This window comes from Vicugna pacos, chromosome 7 (genome assembly GCF_048564905.1).
Source record: "Vicugna pacos chromosome 7, VicPac4, whole genome shotgun sequence".
Classification (NCBI taxonomy): domain Eukaryota; kingdom Metazoa; phylum Chordata; class Mammalia; order Artiodactyla; family Camelidae; genus Vicugna; species Vicugna pacos.
The window spans coordinates 39,588,812-39,606,262 of NC_132993.1; the positions used below are offsets into that span (position 1 = coordinate 39,588,812).

Here is a 17,451-nt window from a genome sequence, read left to right on the forward strand (position 1 = left end):
TCACCTCAGCAATTCGCAAAGATGTGAGGAAGACAAGGAGTCATCCAGTCAGCTCGGAATAAATCAGCTCAGAATGCTGAGCTGTCTTTATGGACAACTGGAAAAGCTGCATCTACTTACTAGGGATGTAGCCCGAGTCCTGGTGCCCCTCCCTATGCTCACCTCTTACTGGTGATTCCAAAGGTGAGGGTGTGGTTGGGTTTAATTGCTGTCGTTGAACATGGAACTATTGGACAGAAATCTCCTGGGTCACCTCTGAAGCAGCTGGCCCTCAAATTGGCCCCTGGTCTGTCAGCTGTCTGGGTACCAGGGTTACTTTCCCTGACAAACTAACCCCCAAGGGCCTTTCCTTAAAAGGTAGCTGTGTGCTAGCCTCTTGCAGCTCATCTAGTACAATACCGAGGGACAAGTAACAGCTAGTGAATGGAGTTAACAGAGTGTGCAAAGGTCCAGATGTGTGGGAGACATCGGCGCATCGAGGAGGAGTGAGAAATAAAGTTGGAAAGGAGATGTTGGCCAGGGAGTGATACGTGGAATTTTTAAAAAATTTACTTTTTGTTTTATTCAAAACTCTACATGTTCATAGTTTAAGGAGTCAGATATTTGAACACATTTGACTACATTAAACACACACACACACACACACACACACACAAACGTGTTCCAGATACTCTCCATTCATTTTTCAAGGAACCTTTTATTTTTTTGGATACATGTAATTTAAAGAAGTTTCCACTTTATCCCTCAAGTTATAAGGAGTTGTGAAAAGACAAGATTTGAATTTTAGGATGGCTATTCTGGAAGAAGTATGGAGGACAGGTTGGAGATGAGACTTGAGGCCTGGAGATCTGTTGGAGAAGGGCCACCGAGGAGGAAAGAAGAGAAGGCATGCTTGACGTTAGAATGGAGCAGAGACAGAGAAGGAGAAGTTGTCTCGCAAGTTTGTTTTGTCTTGGATGCCTCAGTGAGTTTGGTGCCATTTGCCTTGCTAGAGACCACGGAGAGAGGAGCAGGTTTGGATGCAGCGGAATGATAAACTGGGTTTAGATGTGTTGAACTGGAGCAGCCTCTGGAAAGTCCAAGCAGTTGTTGGTGATCACAGCCTGGAACCATGGAGAAACCTTTGGCCTGGAACTGTAGGTCTGAGTCATGGTTCTGAGTTAAAGCCTTGTGAACAGATGACCCAGAAAGAAGAGTTTCATCTGAGTCTCACTAATAAAGCAATTTCAAAAGAATAATTAAAAAATTATAGCTTATTTCCCCCAGATTACATAGTTTAGTATATTAATTGGTCCTTCCACTCTCATATTTAATTCCCCTCTCCTACTTAATGTCAGAAGGTTCAGCATATTTTGACTGGGCTCCTGTTATATACGGGCTATTAGGAGCTTCAGAAGAGAGATGAAAATGTCAGGAGAAAAGCTCTTGTTTTCAAGAAACTTAGAGTCTTTTCAGGGAGAGAAGATAATTCTTTATAGATGTAGAAAGTTAAAAAAACAACAATGAAATTGTGGGCAACAATTAATTGCTAGATAAATGATACTGACACAGTGTCCTAGGATTTAGAGAAGGAAGACATTTGTGTTTGGGGGATTGTTTTTGAGTCTTTCTTTTCCTAATAAAGATCAGTTAAGTCTCCCTGAAATATATTCTTAAGTATATTGAAGGGAGAAAGAGGTGAATATCAAAACAGATTAGACAGGGTCTTACATTTAGAATGAAATTTTCTTTACTTGAATACTAATGTAGTATATTAGTACATCATCATTTGCTTATCATAATTTAGTTGTGCTGACTTATTAGTTAATTACAACTCAGTATTTAGAGCAAAGTGTTTATCATTTTGACCACGCTTTTCAGCCTCTGTCAGTTGGGAAGCAGTCCTAAGCAGAGAGGTTTCTGTATTTCTAGTTTGGTTTTCTGTCTTTTTTGTTGGCTTCTAGAAAACTAATTTCCTTCATTCCAGTTTCCCCATATGGAGGGAAAGTGCTTACATGACCCACCTCATAGCTTTTTGAGAGATGACTAAGAATTAAATATGAGGCACATAAAGTAGTCTGTAACAGCTTTGAGAATGACCATCACAATTTCCCATTAGTAATAAAAATGAATTCCACAATAAATGAAACACTCTATTTCTGGAGAAAGTAACTGGATCTACGTAAAGTGCTGGTATTATTCAGGCTTATTGGAGTGTATTCTTTATTTAGAGACCTTTTGATGGCTTTTATTAAACAACATAAACAAGTCTTCGTGAGTATAAGAAAAATCTAGGTGTTCCTAGGTTGCAAAGTTATGAAAAAGCTTAAGAGAATAATTTAATCAAAAGGCATTATTTTTGATTATAGTAATGAGTTTTACTTATAAAGTTGAATGACTGCACACACATCTATATGCAGGAAAGTCATCCATCACTCATTCACTCAGCAAACATTTCTCTAGCACTTGCCATGTGGCAGTCACTATGCTGGGCGCCAGGGATACAGAGGGAAACAAGACAAATGTTCCCTCCCCTGGGAGCATTCAGTCTACAGGTAGAGGCAAATACTAAACATCTAATTCCACACATAGTTATTTACTGTGATGAGCACCACAAAGAAGTTCAGGGTGGTATGGAAACATATAAGAGGGGACCCAGGCCTGGTCTAAGAATCAAGGGAGGCTTCTCTGAAGAAGTGGGAATTCAGCTGAGAAATGAATCAGTAGGTATTAGGTAACAGTTGAGGAAGAGTATTCAAAGGTATCCCAGACCTGGTGAAACAGCACAGGCATGACGCCTCTGAGAAAACAGAAGGCCAAGTGGCTGCAGCAAAACTATATGGAGAGACAGGAGGCTCAAGGCACAGCTGGAGAGGGGTCAGCTCTTGCCTTTTCTTTTAGATCAGGGGGGTTAGCCGTGGGAAACCATTGTAGGTCTGTACAGATGGATTTGAGAGATTTTCTGGGGGTGGACTCAACAGGACTTGGACTTGGGAAATGAGGAAGAATGTGGAATTTAGAACAATGCCCAGGTATTTAGCTTGAATCCCTAGGTGCTGTTTACTTAGATCAGAATCAGGAGGGGAACAAGTTTGCAGGTTTGATTTTAGGGGGAGCAGAATGAATGGGGAGCAGAAAGCTCGAGTTCAGTTTTGGACATATTGAATATGAGGCACCTAGCAGACGTCCCTGAGGAGATGTGGTAAAGGCATGAGCAGTTGGATAAGTGGGTCTGAAGATTGAAGGGAAGGTCTGAATTGGAGATATAACATACAGCCCAACAAAGTAAGAAGAAAACAATTATATATACATAATAATAATAAAATACATGTAATGTGAATAATGTGCATATATATGTATATGTGAATATGTACATTCATGTATGTGACTGACTGGTGCTAAATTAATATTCCTATAAATTTTAAAGTAGAGAGAACACAGTTTAGTGTGACCCCCCTAAATAGTTTGCCAGAGGGTGCCGGAAGGTTGTGAGTTTATATATATTTTCTCATTGGCATTTACTTGCTTACCTTTTGGGAAAGGCCAGCTAGCAGTCAATGTACAATGTACAACTTTGTTGGGAACCCTTACATTGACAGCTTGGTGTCATGCTGCCGCAACATGGGTTTGGAGCAAAGATGGAAACCTGGAGGGTAGGCAGGGTCATATCCAGTATTCCAAAGGCAGAAAGAGACCATGACCTGAGAAGCCAAATGGAATGAGGCCCCCATCTGAGATCTTCTGTGGACTGTAGCTCACGAGCCAGGCAGTGAGACTCAAAGCTTGGAGCCCAGCCCCCCACAGAAGGGTCTGGTGGTGCTTGGCTGGGTGGCGGATCCCTAGACCCTGCAGGAGACCGTCCTGCTGTCCTGGCTTGTCCAGTGGGTGCAGCCTTGGGCTGCTGCTCCGGAGGTGTCCCACGATGCACACACTGGGCCTCTGTTTCTTGGGGCAGCCCCCAGGTCCTCCTGTCGTGCTCACCCTCCACACCACCTCTGCTTCATTCATGGCCTTTTTCCTGCTCTTTAAAGCCTTCCAAATATGGTCCTCCCTTCTTTTTCACTCTCCTCCAAGGGCCTATTGCGGGAACCCAATATTCAATATTCTGCCAAAATAGGCTTTCCTTTCCCTTGAGGCCACTAGAAGAGTGACAGTCAACATGAGGATGCCTTGAGTATTTTGACTGAAAGTCACTATTGCACATCTAAAGAACATTAGATTCTGTTTATCCAGATTTCAAACAATCAAAATGCTTAAATAACCAAGACTTGCCCTATACTCTAGAGACACTGAGTAAGTCTGCTAGTGAAAGATTAGCCTTTAATAGCTACTTCCGTAACTCAATAAAAAAATGTTTAATAACAAAAAACAAAAAAGACACAACATTGTAAAATAACTATAACTCAATAAAAAAATGTTAAAAAAAAGCTACTTCCAGGTGTGTTATAGGAGTAGTTCAAACTCAGACCAATGTATCACCCCTTGTTTTCTCTACCTCTCAGACTCTTGTCTGAGGATGACTCTAAGGGGTCTTATAATACCTTTAAATTCCCCCCTCCAAAATATTTTTTTTATTTAGTGTACTACTCTAAGTTGTTTCTTGGGAACCTTGTCCGCTAACTACGAGGAACTATAAACACTTACGTGAATAGGATCCTGTGTAGCTCTTTTGTGAAATATAAGGATGAATTATTGCAAATCAACCTCAGAAATGTTTAGAACCGCCATTCTTACTCATGGTGAAAAAAAGAAACAGTCGTTCAAAACACCCATTTCTGGGAGTCTTGGGTAGTTTCAGTGAAGGTAACTGTAACCGAGGAGAATTTGGTTTGAATGCTCAGCTGGTTCAGTTGACAGTAGAGCTCAAAATGGTCCCTAGGAATGCATTTGCCAGTTGTGTGGGCTTTTTCACCCTATATTTTGGATATTGGCCTCATTTTTGCCATACTTAAATTGTTGAAATTTACAGAGTCTATGTCCAGAGAAGAGCCTTCCATAGAGGATTCTATCGTGAGAGAAGATTTTAAAGGAAATAAGAAGGGCTTCTGCTTTCAAGGAGCTGTTGTATTGACTTACATTCACCTGGAATTGTAAATGGCCAATGACTACTTTCTGCCAAGAGTAGGTTTTCTGTTTGTTTGTTTTTTAAAGGAAACAGCGTTTTATTTGTTTGTTGTTTGTTTTTTTTGGGGGGGTAATTAGGTTTACTTGCTTACTTAGTTTTTCGAGGAGGTACTGGGGATTAAACCCAGGACCTTGTGCATGCTAAGCATGCCGCTCTACTACTTGAACTATACCCTCCCCCTAGAGTAGTTTTTGATCTCGAGTTGGGAGGAAAAGTGTAAGAGAGAAGAGAAGGGAGGAATACCACGGGAGTAGACAGGAAAGGCTTAAAAAACATTAGACTGGTCCCTGAAGTTAAACTTGGCAGAAAATAACAGTTTTTGTTCTGGCTAAATCTACATGGGAAGAACAAAGTAGAGAATGGAAGCATCTCTCTGGATAATACAATTAAAAAACCTACCCCTCCCTAATTTCAGGGATATATCTGTGAAGAGTGAGATTTTTGTCTCAACCCTTTGGATTTATATCCACTTGGCAGTGTCGTCACAGATATTAAGAAATATTTTCATTTTCAGCCTTTCTCATTGAAGTGTATCTAAACAGGAGCCAGGCTCCCAGGAAAGAGGTCATAAAAATCTCTTTCATTCCCACCCACACAGTTTTACTGTACTTATAACACTGCAAGTGGTTGTGAATATGTGAATAGAGGGATAAATCATTTATGCCAAAATATACTACGTGAGTTCCTACAAGCGTGGCATTTACTTTCTATTTTCTTTTTCAAACAACCTTTCCATATTTTTTCATTGGTGCCACTGATTAGCTAACTGTCCAGCTTTAAGCAATAGATTTTTAGCTACAGGGAAATAGTGCTTGGTCTGCTTAAAAAATCTTGCTTTTCAGAGGAAGGGTTCAGCTTTCTTTGGGGAGGGGTCCCATTTGGAGGCCTATTAGACAGCAATCTGAGTGCTAGAATTTTTAACCTAGGCCCAGGAGAGAAGCAGGCATGAACAAGAGATTTGGATTTTTGTGTTCAGCCAGCTATCTGCTGGCAGATGAGGGAGCTGGGGAGGGGGACAGTAAAGACCAGGCCTGTGGGAATGTGGGCGCATTGGGCACAGGGTGGGCTGGCTGTGTGTGAGTTGGTGCCAGTCCAGGTGGGGTTGTTTAGTTTGGATTAAACCTTCTCAGAGAATTCTCTTCTTTCCACTGCCCAGCCGGCACTGGATAGAAACTCATTTGCTTCCAGGAGTGAGTTAAACATTGATCATCTTATTGACAGCTCTGTTTCAGATTAGCATTCTCTCATTCTTCTGATTTAACCCTCCTCAACCTCAGCCCACACTACTGAAGGCTTCCTTCATTTGAATTGGATCCCATCACTTTTGGTTAAACGTATTTGGAATTTTGTACTTTGGGAGTTGCTGTCCCCAAATATGAGTTTCCTTTTCTAAGAGGCCTAAATGAAAGGGTATGAGTCTGTAGGACAGTTTTCCCCAATAGAAAACCTGGGAGAAAGATTCTCTAGAAAATTTAAGCAAAAACAACTCTTTCCTAATTTGGGGGTTATTCCAGGTGAAAGTGAGTTTATGTCATTTCATTATTTTTCACTTTTTGTCTTGCCTTGGCTCTCTGGCCAAGCAGGAAAATAGAATCATTGCCCACATGGATTTTCATTCTATAGCTCCTCCATTAAGAAATATTTGAGCTCATAAAAAAAGAGTCTCTCACTTACTCTCTAATATCTCCTCCCTCCAACCCATTCCCCAAATTGTCTGCTGGAAGGTGCCGGGAGACCACAATTTGTATCTATTTTCTGATTGGCATCTACTTGTTAAAAATATGGGAAAGGCCATCAAGCAGTCAATACACATAGCTTTGCAAATCTAGGTTTTAACATGGGGATCATGGTAATGAAATCACTGACAGGAATGAGAAGAAATGCAAAAGGACTTTCCATTCTCAGCGGCATCTAAAGTAGCTCATGCGAATGATTTAGACAGATTCCTTAGAAGTTTCTAGAGGTATCCAGTTCTGTTCAGTCTGTACCCCATATGCCAGTGAAAAACAAAACCCAAGGATCAGATGATCATTCAGATCCTCACTCACTTCATGGGTATTTGTGGCATTTTATGTCAGTCCACTTCCCATGAGTGAGCTGCATGTGATCTGAACTCGTGAGAACATGTACTTGACTCCTTGAGTCTTGCTGTGCTCTTTGTTTTTCTGAGCCTGTCCCCCAGTCTCCTCTCCCTTCAGGGAACTCAGGGCTGAGAACCAAAATTTCCAAAGCTGTCTGTGCATCAGCAGCGGTGGTGACCTCAGTAAGGAAGGTTGGAGATGAGATCTGATGGCATCCGGAGCAGAGTGAGTCATTATTGCCCAGAAACCTTGGGGAGGACACTGCAGGCAGAATTGGAATTCTCACTGAGTGTGGAGTTGTATATTCAACTTCCCAGACCAGATGACCTTCTTGTGCTCAACTGGGAGGTATCTGCTGTCAACTTAGAAACTGAGCACAAGTTTTGGTTTTTCTAAGCCAGCTTGTTTGAATATTAAGCCTATTTATAAACCTCATGATTGTAGTAACCAATATGGCTCTTACTCAAAGACGATCACTTTGGAAAAGTGAAAGATGTCCAGGAGCTTCATGATTTAACCTCAGTGCTTAATTGAATCTCACTTATTTAGGCCATCAGGAATGAGTCCCAAGTCATCTGTTTGACTTTGGAGTATGTGAAATATACATGTAATTGTGGGTTTGCCCAGTACTTTGGGAACTCCTAGCCATCAAAAGTGAACAAAGATCTTTAAAAGCATCCTTGTTCCCACCACAATTTCTTGCTATTTCCTTTCTGTCTCTACTCTACCCTTAGGTCAGAGTTTACTGTGGACCGAATTATCCCTTATGCTTGCTTAGTTTCATCCCTTCTCTCCCTGACTGGGGACAAGGGAGGTAAAATGAAGCTCAGAGTCTGGAAGTTCAGGACCTAGATGACACAGCCATGGAGAGCTTTGGGGAACCTTTATAAATATTGGAGGTCAGTGCTCTTTGATGATGCTTTTGTCTCAGTAGCCATTTGTCAGAATGAGTGAGTTACAGCTTCTGGAGGTTGCTTAGGGATTCTGTGTGAGCTCCCTGGGCTTAAAGTTTTTAGGGAATTATGGCTAAAGGGGATTTAAATTTTTTTTTAATTGAAGTATAGTTGATTTACAATGTTATGTTAGTTTTAGGTTATGTTAGTTTTAGGTTGCAATGTTATATTAGTTTTAGTTAGTTTTACTTTATTGTAGCAAAGTGATTCAGTTATACATATCTACCTACCCATCTATATTCTTTTCAGATTCTTTTCCATTATAGGTTCTTAGAAATATTAAATATAGTTCTCTGTGCTATATAGTAGGTCCTTATTTATCTATTTTGTATATAGTAGTGTGTATCTGTTAATCCCAAATTCCAAATTTAATCCCTCCCACCCTCTTTCTTTCCCCTTTGATAACCATAAGTTTGTTTTCTATGTCTGAGTCCATTTCAGTTTTGTAAATAAATTCATTTGTATCATTTTTTTAGATTTCACATGTGATGTATAATATTTGTCTTTCTCTGTCTGACTTTCTTCACTTAGTATGATCATTGCTAGGCCCATCCAAAAAGGATTTTTGTTAAAAGATAATTTTAGATAGTTCTAAGGATTATTATGGTGTCCAGTTCCTAAACATCCAGTTTTCTTTTCTTTCCTCTGCTTTCTGAGCAATGGCCCAGCTTTGATGTTAGAGGGAGGTGTGTGGGTCTGCTCGGCTAACTGGGACCACTGCTGGGTGGGTGTCCGAGTGTACAGCCTGCAGGCTCCCTTGGGCCTGGGGCTTCAGGGAGAGCTGGGCAGGGTTGCAGCTCCTCCTTCTCTTAGTAGGGCTGAGATTAGCACTTGCTTTCTTTGTGGTTCAGGTGTTCTAAGATGAGGAGAATTGGAGTATTCAATTTTTCTATTTTAGAAAGCAATCTTCAACATTTTTTTTTAAATTTTTAATCAATGGAAGACCTTTTTTCCAAACAAAATTTGGAAACCTATGGAATTATAATACCATTATTATTTATGCAATACTATTGTTATAAATATAGTAGCTGACTTGTTCTTGAACATTAACTAGATGGCTAGCACTGTGCTAAATGCTTTACATTCATTATTACATTTAGCTGTCACATCAGCCTGAGAAGCGTGTATTATTGTTACGCAAATTTTACAAACAAGGAGACTAGTGGTTGGGAAAGTGATGTTAGTTGCCAAAGGTCACACAGCTTATTGGCACAGTAAGTCGGAGAAGGGATTTAGCTTAGGCAAGTGATCCTAAGTGTTATATTGTTTTTTCTTTTTCCATAAAAAAAATTGAAGTATGGTCAGTTTACAATGTTGTGTCAATTTCTGGTGTACAGCATGCATATTCACACGTATATTCCTTTTCATATTCTTTTTCATTACAGATTGCTCTAAGCGTTATATTGAAGAGTCTCTTTAAAACAGACAGTGCCATCTATGTATGTATGTGTGTGTGTGAGTGAGTGAAGGGTGGAACACATTCCAAGGAACAGAGTTCAAAAAGTGCTCTAGACCTTTATGGCTGTAGTTTCCTTAGCCTGGCCTCATGAAGATGGCCTACCTTCTGCCTGGGTGTGTAGCAGTGCTCTCCCTGCCTCCTCCGCTGCCCAGATCCCAGATCACAGCAGCTACTGGTCATTCTCTATGTTCTGAGTTAGCTCAGTCTAGCTACATGAGTCTTGATGTTTGTGATGCACTGTTTCAAGTCTCAAAAAATTGGAAATTTAAAGTAAGTTTGAGAAACCAAAACAGAACATTTAAAAACATTCCCTTTGTCTTTCAGGTTATGAATCAGGGGTAAAGTCTGTTGAAGTTCTTAAAAACAAAAGGCCAGAAATAAACTAGGTTCTTTTCCAGCTCATTTCCTGCATTTGGATGGGAAGAATCCAGTATGTTTTATTGTTGGTTTTGTTTGTTTTTGTCTAGTGTCTAAGTTTCCTTCAGGCATCCTTTGACTTCTTTGACTAATTTCTTCCATTTTCTTTGAAGGCTTCAGAGTTTGCTTTCTGTCTCAAGCACTTAAGGGTTCTGTATCCTTAGTCAAGTTACTTAACCTCTCTGAGCCTCATTTCCAACAAGTATAAAATAAGATAAACCTCGTAGGGTCTGTAGGAGGTCAAAGCGAGTTAATTTATGTAATGGATATTGAAATGGAGGAGATGCTCAGCAACTGTGAGCCCCCCAGCCTTCTCTCATCGCATTCCTCCTGAATGTAGAAAACCGTGACTGTGGTAGATTTCCTCACTGCTTAGAGTAAATCATTGCTAAACAGAAAAAAAAAAAAAGGAGTAGAAAGAAAGCATTTTGATCAGTGTCTTGATAAATTCACTCATTCATTCAACAACAATACCTTGCACTGCTGTCATTTGTCAGGCACCATGTTAGACAAGGGTGAAACACTAGAAGATAGTGGACAAGCCATCGATCTTGCCATCAGTGTAACAGTACCATTTAGAGTGATAAGTGCAACGATAGGGGTGAGCTCTGGCCACCATGGAACACACAAAAGGGGCATGATCCAGTTCGGGAGGCCCTTTAGGGTTTTCAAGATGAAGTGATGTCTCAGTTGAGAGCAGAAGAATGAGTAGGACTCAGTCAGGTCTCACCATCTTGCCTGGTCAAGATGATCTGTGAGTAGGTTCTTGAGTAGAGTCATTTCCATGAATCTGCATATTCTCTTGTGCTTGAAGTGCTGACTTTCTAACTCCAGTGTAAGATGACACTATTTGGATTGGATCTCTTAATGTGGGGCCTCTTTGTCTAAATGGAACAAGATGGGAAGGAAGAACTTCAGAACTTGTGAAGTCAGGAATGCATCTATGAAGATGGGGAGTGAGTGTTGGGAAGCTGAGTTGGACTGAAAATCAGATTTTTGGTCTCTCTTTGGGTTTACCAAATGCAGAACCCATATTTTGATAGGTGTGGGTGGCAGCTACAAATGGTTTATTTATTTTGTCAACAGACGTTTGTTGTGTGCCAACCATGTGCCAGTCACTGTGCAAGCCCTAGGGGTAGATATGGAGATTCATGTGACAAGAAACCAGCACTCAAGAACCTCAAAATGGGCAAAGGGACCTAAACCTTTTTGGATGCCCCTTACATGACATGCCTGGCACCTGGCAAATTCAGTACATTATGTTCTCTGAAATCATCGCTCCCATTTTATAGATGTGGAAGCTAAGGCTTGATTTAGCCTAGAGCGTTCCTGAGTCTCACAACCAGAGAGGGTGAACTTGGGTTTTGAACCAGGTCTGTCACATTCCAGAGCCCTGTTGTCTCTCCACAAGGCAATGCAGAGGTGACCTGTTCTCTCAGGTGTCATCTTTTTAAGAAAAATAAGTGTAAGTGTTATTACTTTTCTTGACTGGTTTTGTTCTCAACACTTTTTTGACTTAGAATCTGCTGTTTCCCTCTACATCTGGCTGGGATGGGCTGGTTTGAGGTCACTAGTCATGCCCTCCTTACCTGCTTGCCACATACTTGCATATTTCTTCAAGTTGGACTCCCACCCATCAATCAAGACTACTCCTTTCAGCAAAGCTTCCTGAGGCCCCCACCCACCACCCCTCACTGCTATGTTGGTTGTTGTAATAACACTTTTGGTAACATGTCTTAATTTCCTTTTTCAGAATTCACACTGCCAGAATTCACATTCCTTCGGAGAGTGGATCTTAGCAGTTATTATGAGGATTAGTGATGTATGTTAAGTGCTTGTTACTAGTAGGTGCTAAAAATGGAAGCTATTCTTATTTTTGTTCATTTTGGTGCTCTTGGCACTCCTAGCTGTGTCTTTGTGTGGCACTTGGCAAATGCTGGAAGAATTCTGTAGAAGCCAATAGCAAAGGTTGTCTTCTTACGGCCTCTGAAGATACCCTTTATGGACAGGACTAGTTGGATTTCTGGGTGGGAACCAGGGGCATCAGTCTGGCTCAACTGCCCCCTTGCCTTTGGTCCTTGCACACTCAGACTGGGTTACTTCCCAGGTTTGCTAGAGACTCCTTAGCCCAGTTTATTAGATAGCAGTTCTAATGAGGGCCAAGCGTGTGGGTCACACCTATAGCTCACTGTGTTCTGTGCCTGTAAATGAAACCTCTGCCATTTTTACCGCCTGGAGAGTGTGTGTGAGCCGTCACTGCTGAGGGGGTCCTGGGTGGTCAGAGCGCATCCATCACAGCTTTTGGAGGGAGTGCAAAACACTGTTGTAAGCACTGGGATACAGCGGGGGGCCAGACAGACAATCTGCCTTTGGGGAGCTGACGTTCGGATGAATTGTAGGGATTCTGAATTTGAAACAGCTGTGCCTTTTAAAAAAACACATGTATGACACAGCTCTGTTAGCAAATCCATGGCTTGGCTCCCTGGTGCAGTGACTGTAATGAGAATGTTGATGTGGAACTAAGGACAAGTGGGAAGTGTTTCTCTTCTTGGAGATGCTACCGAGAGACGAGTTTTCTTCTCCCAGCACTTCCTTCCCTCTAATCCCCTCCAGTAAAGGGCCTTTTAAAACTCTTTTGAGGGTCTTCAGAGTCTGCAAAAGCTGACAAAAACATGAAAACACTGAGATACTGGGAAAATAAACTTTTGTGGCCATTTCCTGCTTGAATGCCACTCTGACCCAGGTGAGATAGCCAGGGCAGCTGTGACCTCCATTTGATAGATAAAGAAGCCTTATAACCAATAGATTCCCCCACGGCTAAATGAGGACTGTGAGCAGCAGAGGTGGATTAGAACTCCAGCCACTTGTGCTTCTTGGGGAAGTGTTCTTCCAGGGGACTGAGCCCGAAACTGAGCCACTGGCAAGTTCCCAATACTACTCTCACCACTTTTGCCTCTAGACTTTTTCATTGTCCCTTTCCTCACTTCTTCCTTCTCTGAAGACCTTATGCCCGATCTTATAGTTTAAATGCATGATTATACATTGACATTTTAAAAGGCAAATCTTTAACAGGAATTCAGTCTAGCTGATGGGGATAATAGTAACAATAATGACAGTGCAAATAGTAAATAGTTATTGACCATTTAATATGTGTGAGACACAAGAAATGCTTTACAAGCTTCTACCCATTTAGTCCTCAACAACCCCAGGAACGTGGTGAATTAAGGGCTGAGATTTGAACCTGGATCTTGCTGTCTTTAAAGTCTTATCTCAACCAAGATGTTACAGTGCACTCAGAGCGGAAAGGGGAGAGCACGGGGCAGAGCCACTGAGCTCTTGGGAGGCTGTGTGTAACTTTTAAGACTGTGGTTCTCTGCATCCCACCCAGTGCAACACAGTAATCCAAAGCTTTGAAGGGGGCTTTGAGACCCACAAGCCTCGCAGAGAGAACCTTTTACAAAGTGTTCACCTCCACGTCCATCCCCACTGAAACTGTCTTTTTCTAACCCACCACCTGCCCCAAACTCTTTTCTGATATGTGTTTTGCTTCTTTTCCTACAGGAGGAAATATAAGAAAACGTCCCAGAGGTAAGAGCATCTCCCTGAGAAAGGGGAGCTGGTTGGTTGAATCATCTGTATCACAACTCTGCAAGTTTGGCTTGTGGTGGATGTTCATTGTAATAAACAGTCTCTTGGTCCCTTCTCAGTGAGTTGCCTGCTTTCTCTTTGAGTTGCTACTGTTGCTGTAATTAAAAAACTGATTGCAGGCATTTGGTGTGGTGCAGTGAGCATATACTGCCACAGAGAGTGGACCTGGTAGCTTAAAAAGCTTGTTACTGCTGAGTTATCTACTGATTTTACTAAAGCCTTGACCAGAGTGGGGCTGGGCTGAGGGTGTGTGTGAAGATTTATGGGTGTGAGTACAGAAGGGTCTTTAAATACACTTATAGTGTTTGAATTCGCCTTTGCCTGATTCGCTGACAAAGTGCTGTTGAGCTCAAAGCATAGATACAGATTCCTTTCAGGGCAGTCTTTTACTTAACCATGGAAAGGGTAATTTAAAGTAGAATATTATCTATCATCACCTTCCATTACTCTGTTTTACCGAGAAGAGTTTGGAAAGCGCATTCCAAAGAAACAGAGTTGCTTAGACCTTTTGTTTGCCAAGCAATAGACGCCTACAGCTCAGTCTAAAAGGCTAGTGTCTGCTTTTCATTGCTTGCCTTTGGTGTTATAGCTTTAAATAGGTTACACTGAGATAAAAAATTACTATTGCAATTAAAATCTTCCAAGAGGTTTCAAGCATGGTACTTTCAGATAACCACTGTTTAAAAAAAATTGAAATATAGTAGATTTACAATATTTCAGGTGTACAACAAAACAATTTAGTTATACACGTATATGTATTACTTTTCAGATTCTTTTCCATTGTAGGTTATTAGAAAATATTGAAGATAGTTTTCTGTGCTATATAGTAGGTCTTTGTTGTTCATTTTATATGTGGTAGTGTGCATCTGTTAATGCCAAACTCCTAATTTATTCCCCTCCCACCTTCCCCTTTGGTAACCACAAGTTTGTTTTCTATGTGTATGAGTCTATTTCTGTTTCAGATGACCACTTTTATCTGACCTTTTCTTGTGAGCCTCATCTCGTAGCAGAGGCTCCTATGTCCTATGGTTCCCAAATAAAGTCAGTAATCCAAAGTAGTGGTGTTATTATTGATATGCAATGTAGAGGTGTACACATCACTGAGAGAAAATGAACTGACACTTTAAAGCTTCCTAGAGGTTGCTGTACTTTTCTAAATATAGTGAGCTTATTCGGATGCCTAAATGATTCTGTCTTGTTCAGGTTCATTGGGCTCATGGTAGTAATTGCACGTGAACCTGAGCAAGGGGCAAATTAATCACTCCGATCAGAGGGCATAATGGTCTTCAGTAGTAAAAGGTAATCTATCATTTTCACATGTAGTTAACTTGGGGTATGAGATGTTTCAGAGTTGCCTCAATTTTATTTTAAGGAGGGATAAATAGACAGGTAAGAGGGAGTTTTACAAGAGAACTGCTCAAACCTGTCAGGTTTCAGATTACTATGTCAATTTTTTTTGAAAACATAGTTTTGCATATCCGATGTGAATGCTGTTGCACTTTTATTTCAATGTTAAAAAATGCTGTTTTGTATCAGCTTTATTTAAGTCTTGTAAAGTGCAAATCACTTGGCTTGAGCTCTTCTATTTTTAATCACACAGATATTTTCATATGAAATAGATGCATGTCTACTCATCTATCATTGAGTAAGAAACAATCCCTACACTTATGGCTTCGAATGAGCATTTTACTGTGCTCACAATTTTGTAGATTGGGAATCCGGAAGGACTTGGCTGAGTGGTTTGGATCTGAGCCACTTGGCGTCAGCTGGGGCTGCTGAGGATGGAGGGTTCACCTCCAAGACTGATTCTTCATTCATGCGTGGGGGACTTTGGTGCCCCTTGTTTCTTTCTCTCTCTCCACATGGCTTTCATCTTCCAGAATGTCTCCATGGAGCTTGGGCTTCTTACTGCATGGTGGACTCAGGGTAGTTGCACTCTTAGCTGGCTTCCTAGGTCACGTGTTCTAAGAGACAAGGAGTGGAAGATGCTAGTCTCTTTATGGTCTGGACGCTGAAGCTGGCTCAGTGTCACTTCTGCTGTAGCTTACTGGTCAAGGTATTGCAGAACCAACCCAGAGTCAAGAAAAGGGGACATAGATTACATCTTACAGCTCTTGATGGAAGGGTGTTAAAGAATTTAAGGCCTTTTTCATGTATCAAACCTTTATTCTTTTTCAGAATGATCTTGCTTGAGACCTTTTCCAGGGACCTGTAAATTTGGAGTAGGTGGATGCCTCATTTGTTGAATGGTAGACACTTTTAAATACATCTTGATACCCTCGTCAGATGCTGGACTGTTTGAATGTGTGCTTATCTATTGGATGATTCATTTGGACTGGGAGTAGCTGTGATTCCTTCTTCATGTTCGGGACAGGCATGCTAATGTGGACTCATCTGGTTAGCTGAATTCTAAGTATAGTCATTTGGTTTCAGTTAATGGTCAAAGCTGGTAGCTTCATGTAGCACAACCAAATGACACAAGTGTTATGTTAAAAAGCTTTAGATTATGTAGGTTTGCCTTGGACATTAGGGGTAAGACAGCCCATGGTACAAAAATAATCTGCCTTTGTTTAAAATTTTCTTGCTAAGTTTCATTTCATTTCATTTGTGTATTTATTTACCTTCAAAAACTATGTTAAAGAAAAAAAAATCCACTAGCTTTCAAAGTCGTCATCATCCTACTACAATTCAATCAAGGTAGCTGCCTTTCTTTAAAAAGTACTGGGCAGATCTAAGTAGTCCACAAGAATATTTTGATGATAGTGACTCTGCTGAGTCTTACCTTTTGTATTAAGGGAAATGTACTCATCTCTTTCAAGACCAGAATTTCAACCAAAAGAGTGATGTTGTAAGTGCTCTTTACTGAGTTAGCAAGGGCACCTGTAGGTAGGAGGTAAGCTTCTCCCTGCACAGAAAACCTTATTGGATGAGGCTTTAAGTCAACACAATTAAGGGGAACCATCCTTTTGCTTTATGAATGGGTCTTTTCCATGGGGGCCAACCATTCAAGATGTTTGCTGAAGTGGTGAAATGGTCACTTCTAGACAGCTAGAGAAGATTACGTGGGAAACTAGAGACAGCTAGAGAGGATTACATGGGAAACCTGCTGCTCCATAAAATTCTCAGCAGGTTGTTTTCAGTACAGCTACAGCTTCAAGCTATCAGGTCTGGCCCTGAGAAGTTTACGTCTTTGAGGAAGCATGCCAGACCCTGTACAAAATAATCACAAACACCTAGAAATAATCTAATACTTCTAGGCTGCACCTGAAAAGAAGAATTGTTCTGAGAGATAACATTTTAAGCTGTGTCTATGTTAGAAGTGCTTCCAACACACACACACACACATGCACACACACACCCACATGGGTATAAACACACATACCTTATTTCTGTGTGCTGGGGAATGCTGTGGCTGGTCAGCACAGTTAGAGGCAGAGGTGCAAATAAATTCATATCCACAAACCTGAACACCCTCCACACACAAACGTCCTGTTTTCAAATGTCTGGACTGTGGAAATACTTTGGTCAGCATGGCTAGGAGTTGAAGTTTTAAGACCACCAGATAGTGAAACCCTCAGCATGAAGGTTTTGTTGATTCATTTGTTATTAATCCTCGCTCTGTTTAGATCATTTAAGTTGAGATTTTGGTTCTGATTGTATGTGATTTGCTTGTTTTATAAATCTAGACATTTCTGGGCAGTTAACTTTAACTAAAGTTGCCTCTCTTCTTGTTAATAATCACTTTAGATTGATAGTCACATTCATAGTGTGTTACAAAAATCTCCCATT

General features: G+C 40.9%; 1 protein-coding gene across 12 annotated transcripts in view; it reads left to right on the forward strand.

Annotated features, from left to right (window-relative positions):
• PDE1C (phosphodiesterase 1C) overlaps positions 1 to 17,451 on the forward strand; it is a 482,123-nt gene that overhangs the window by 218,597 nt on the left and 246,075 nt on the right. For 3 of the 12 annotated variants that reach the window (XM_072964714.1, XM_072964713.1, XM_006201872.4), the window contains one exon: positions 13,576 to 13,602. The exons of the other annotated variants lie outside the window; for them this stretch is intronic. In XM_072964714.1, coding sequence (XP_072820815.1) covers positions 13,576 to 13,602 — 27 coding nt within the window. The remainder of the gene's footprint in view (positions 1 to 13,575; positions 13,603 to 17,451) is intronic. 12 annotated transcript variants of the gene reach the window in all.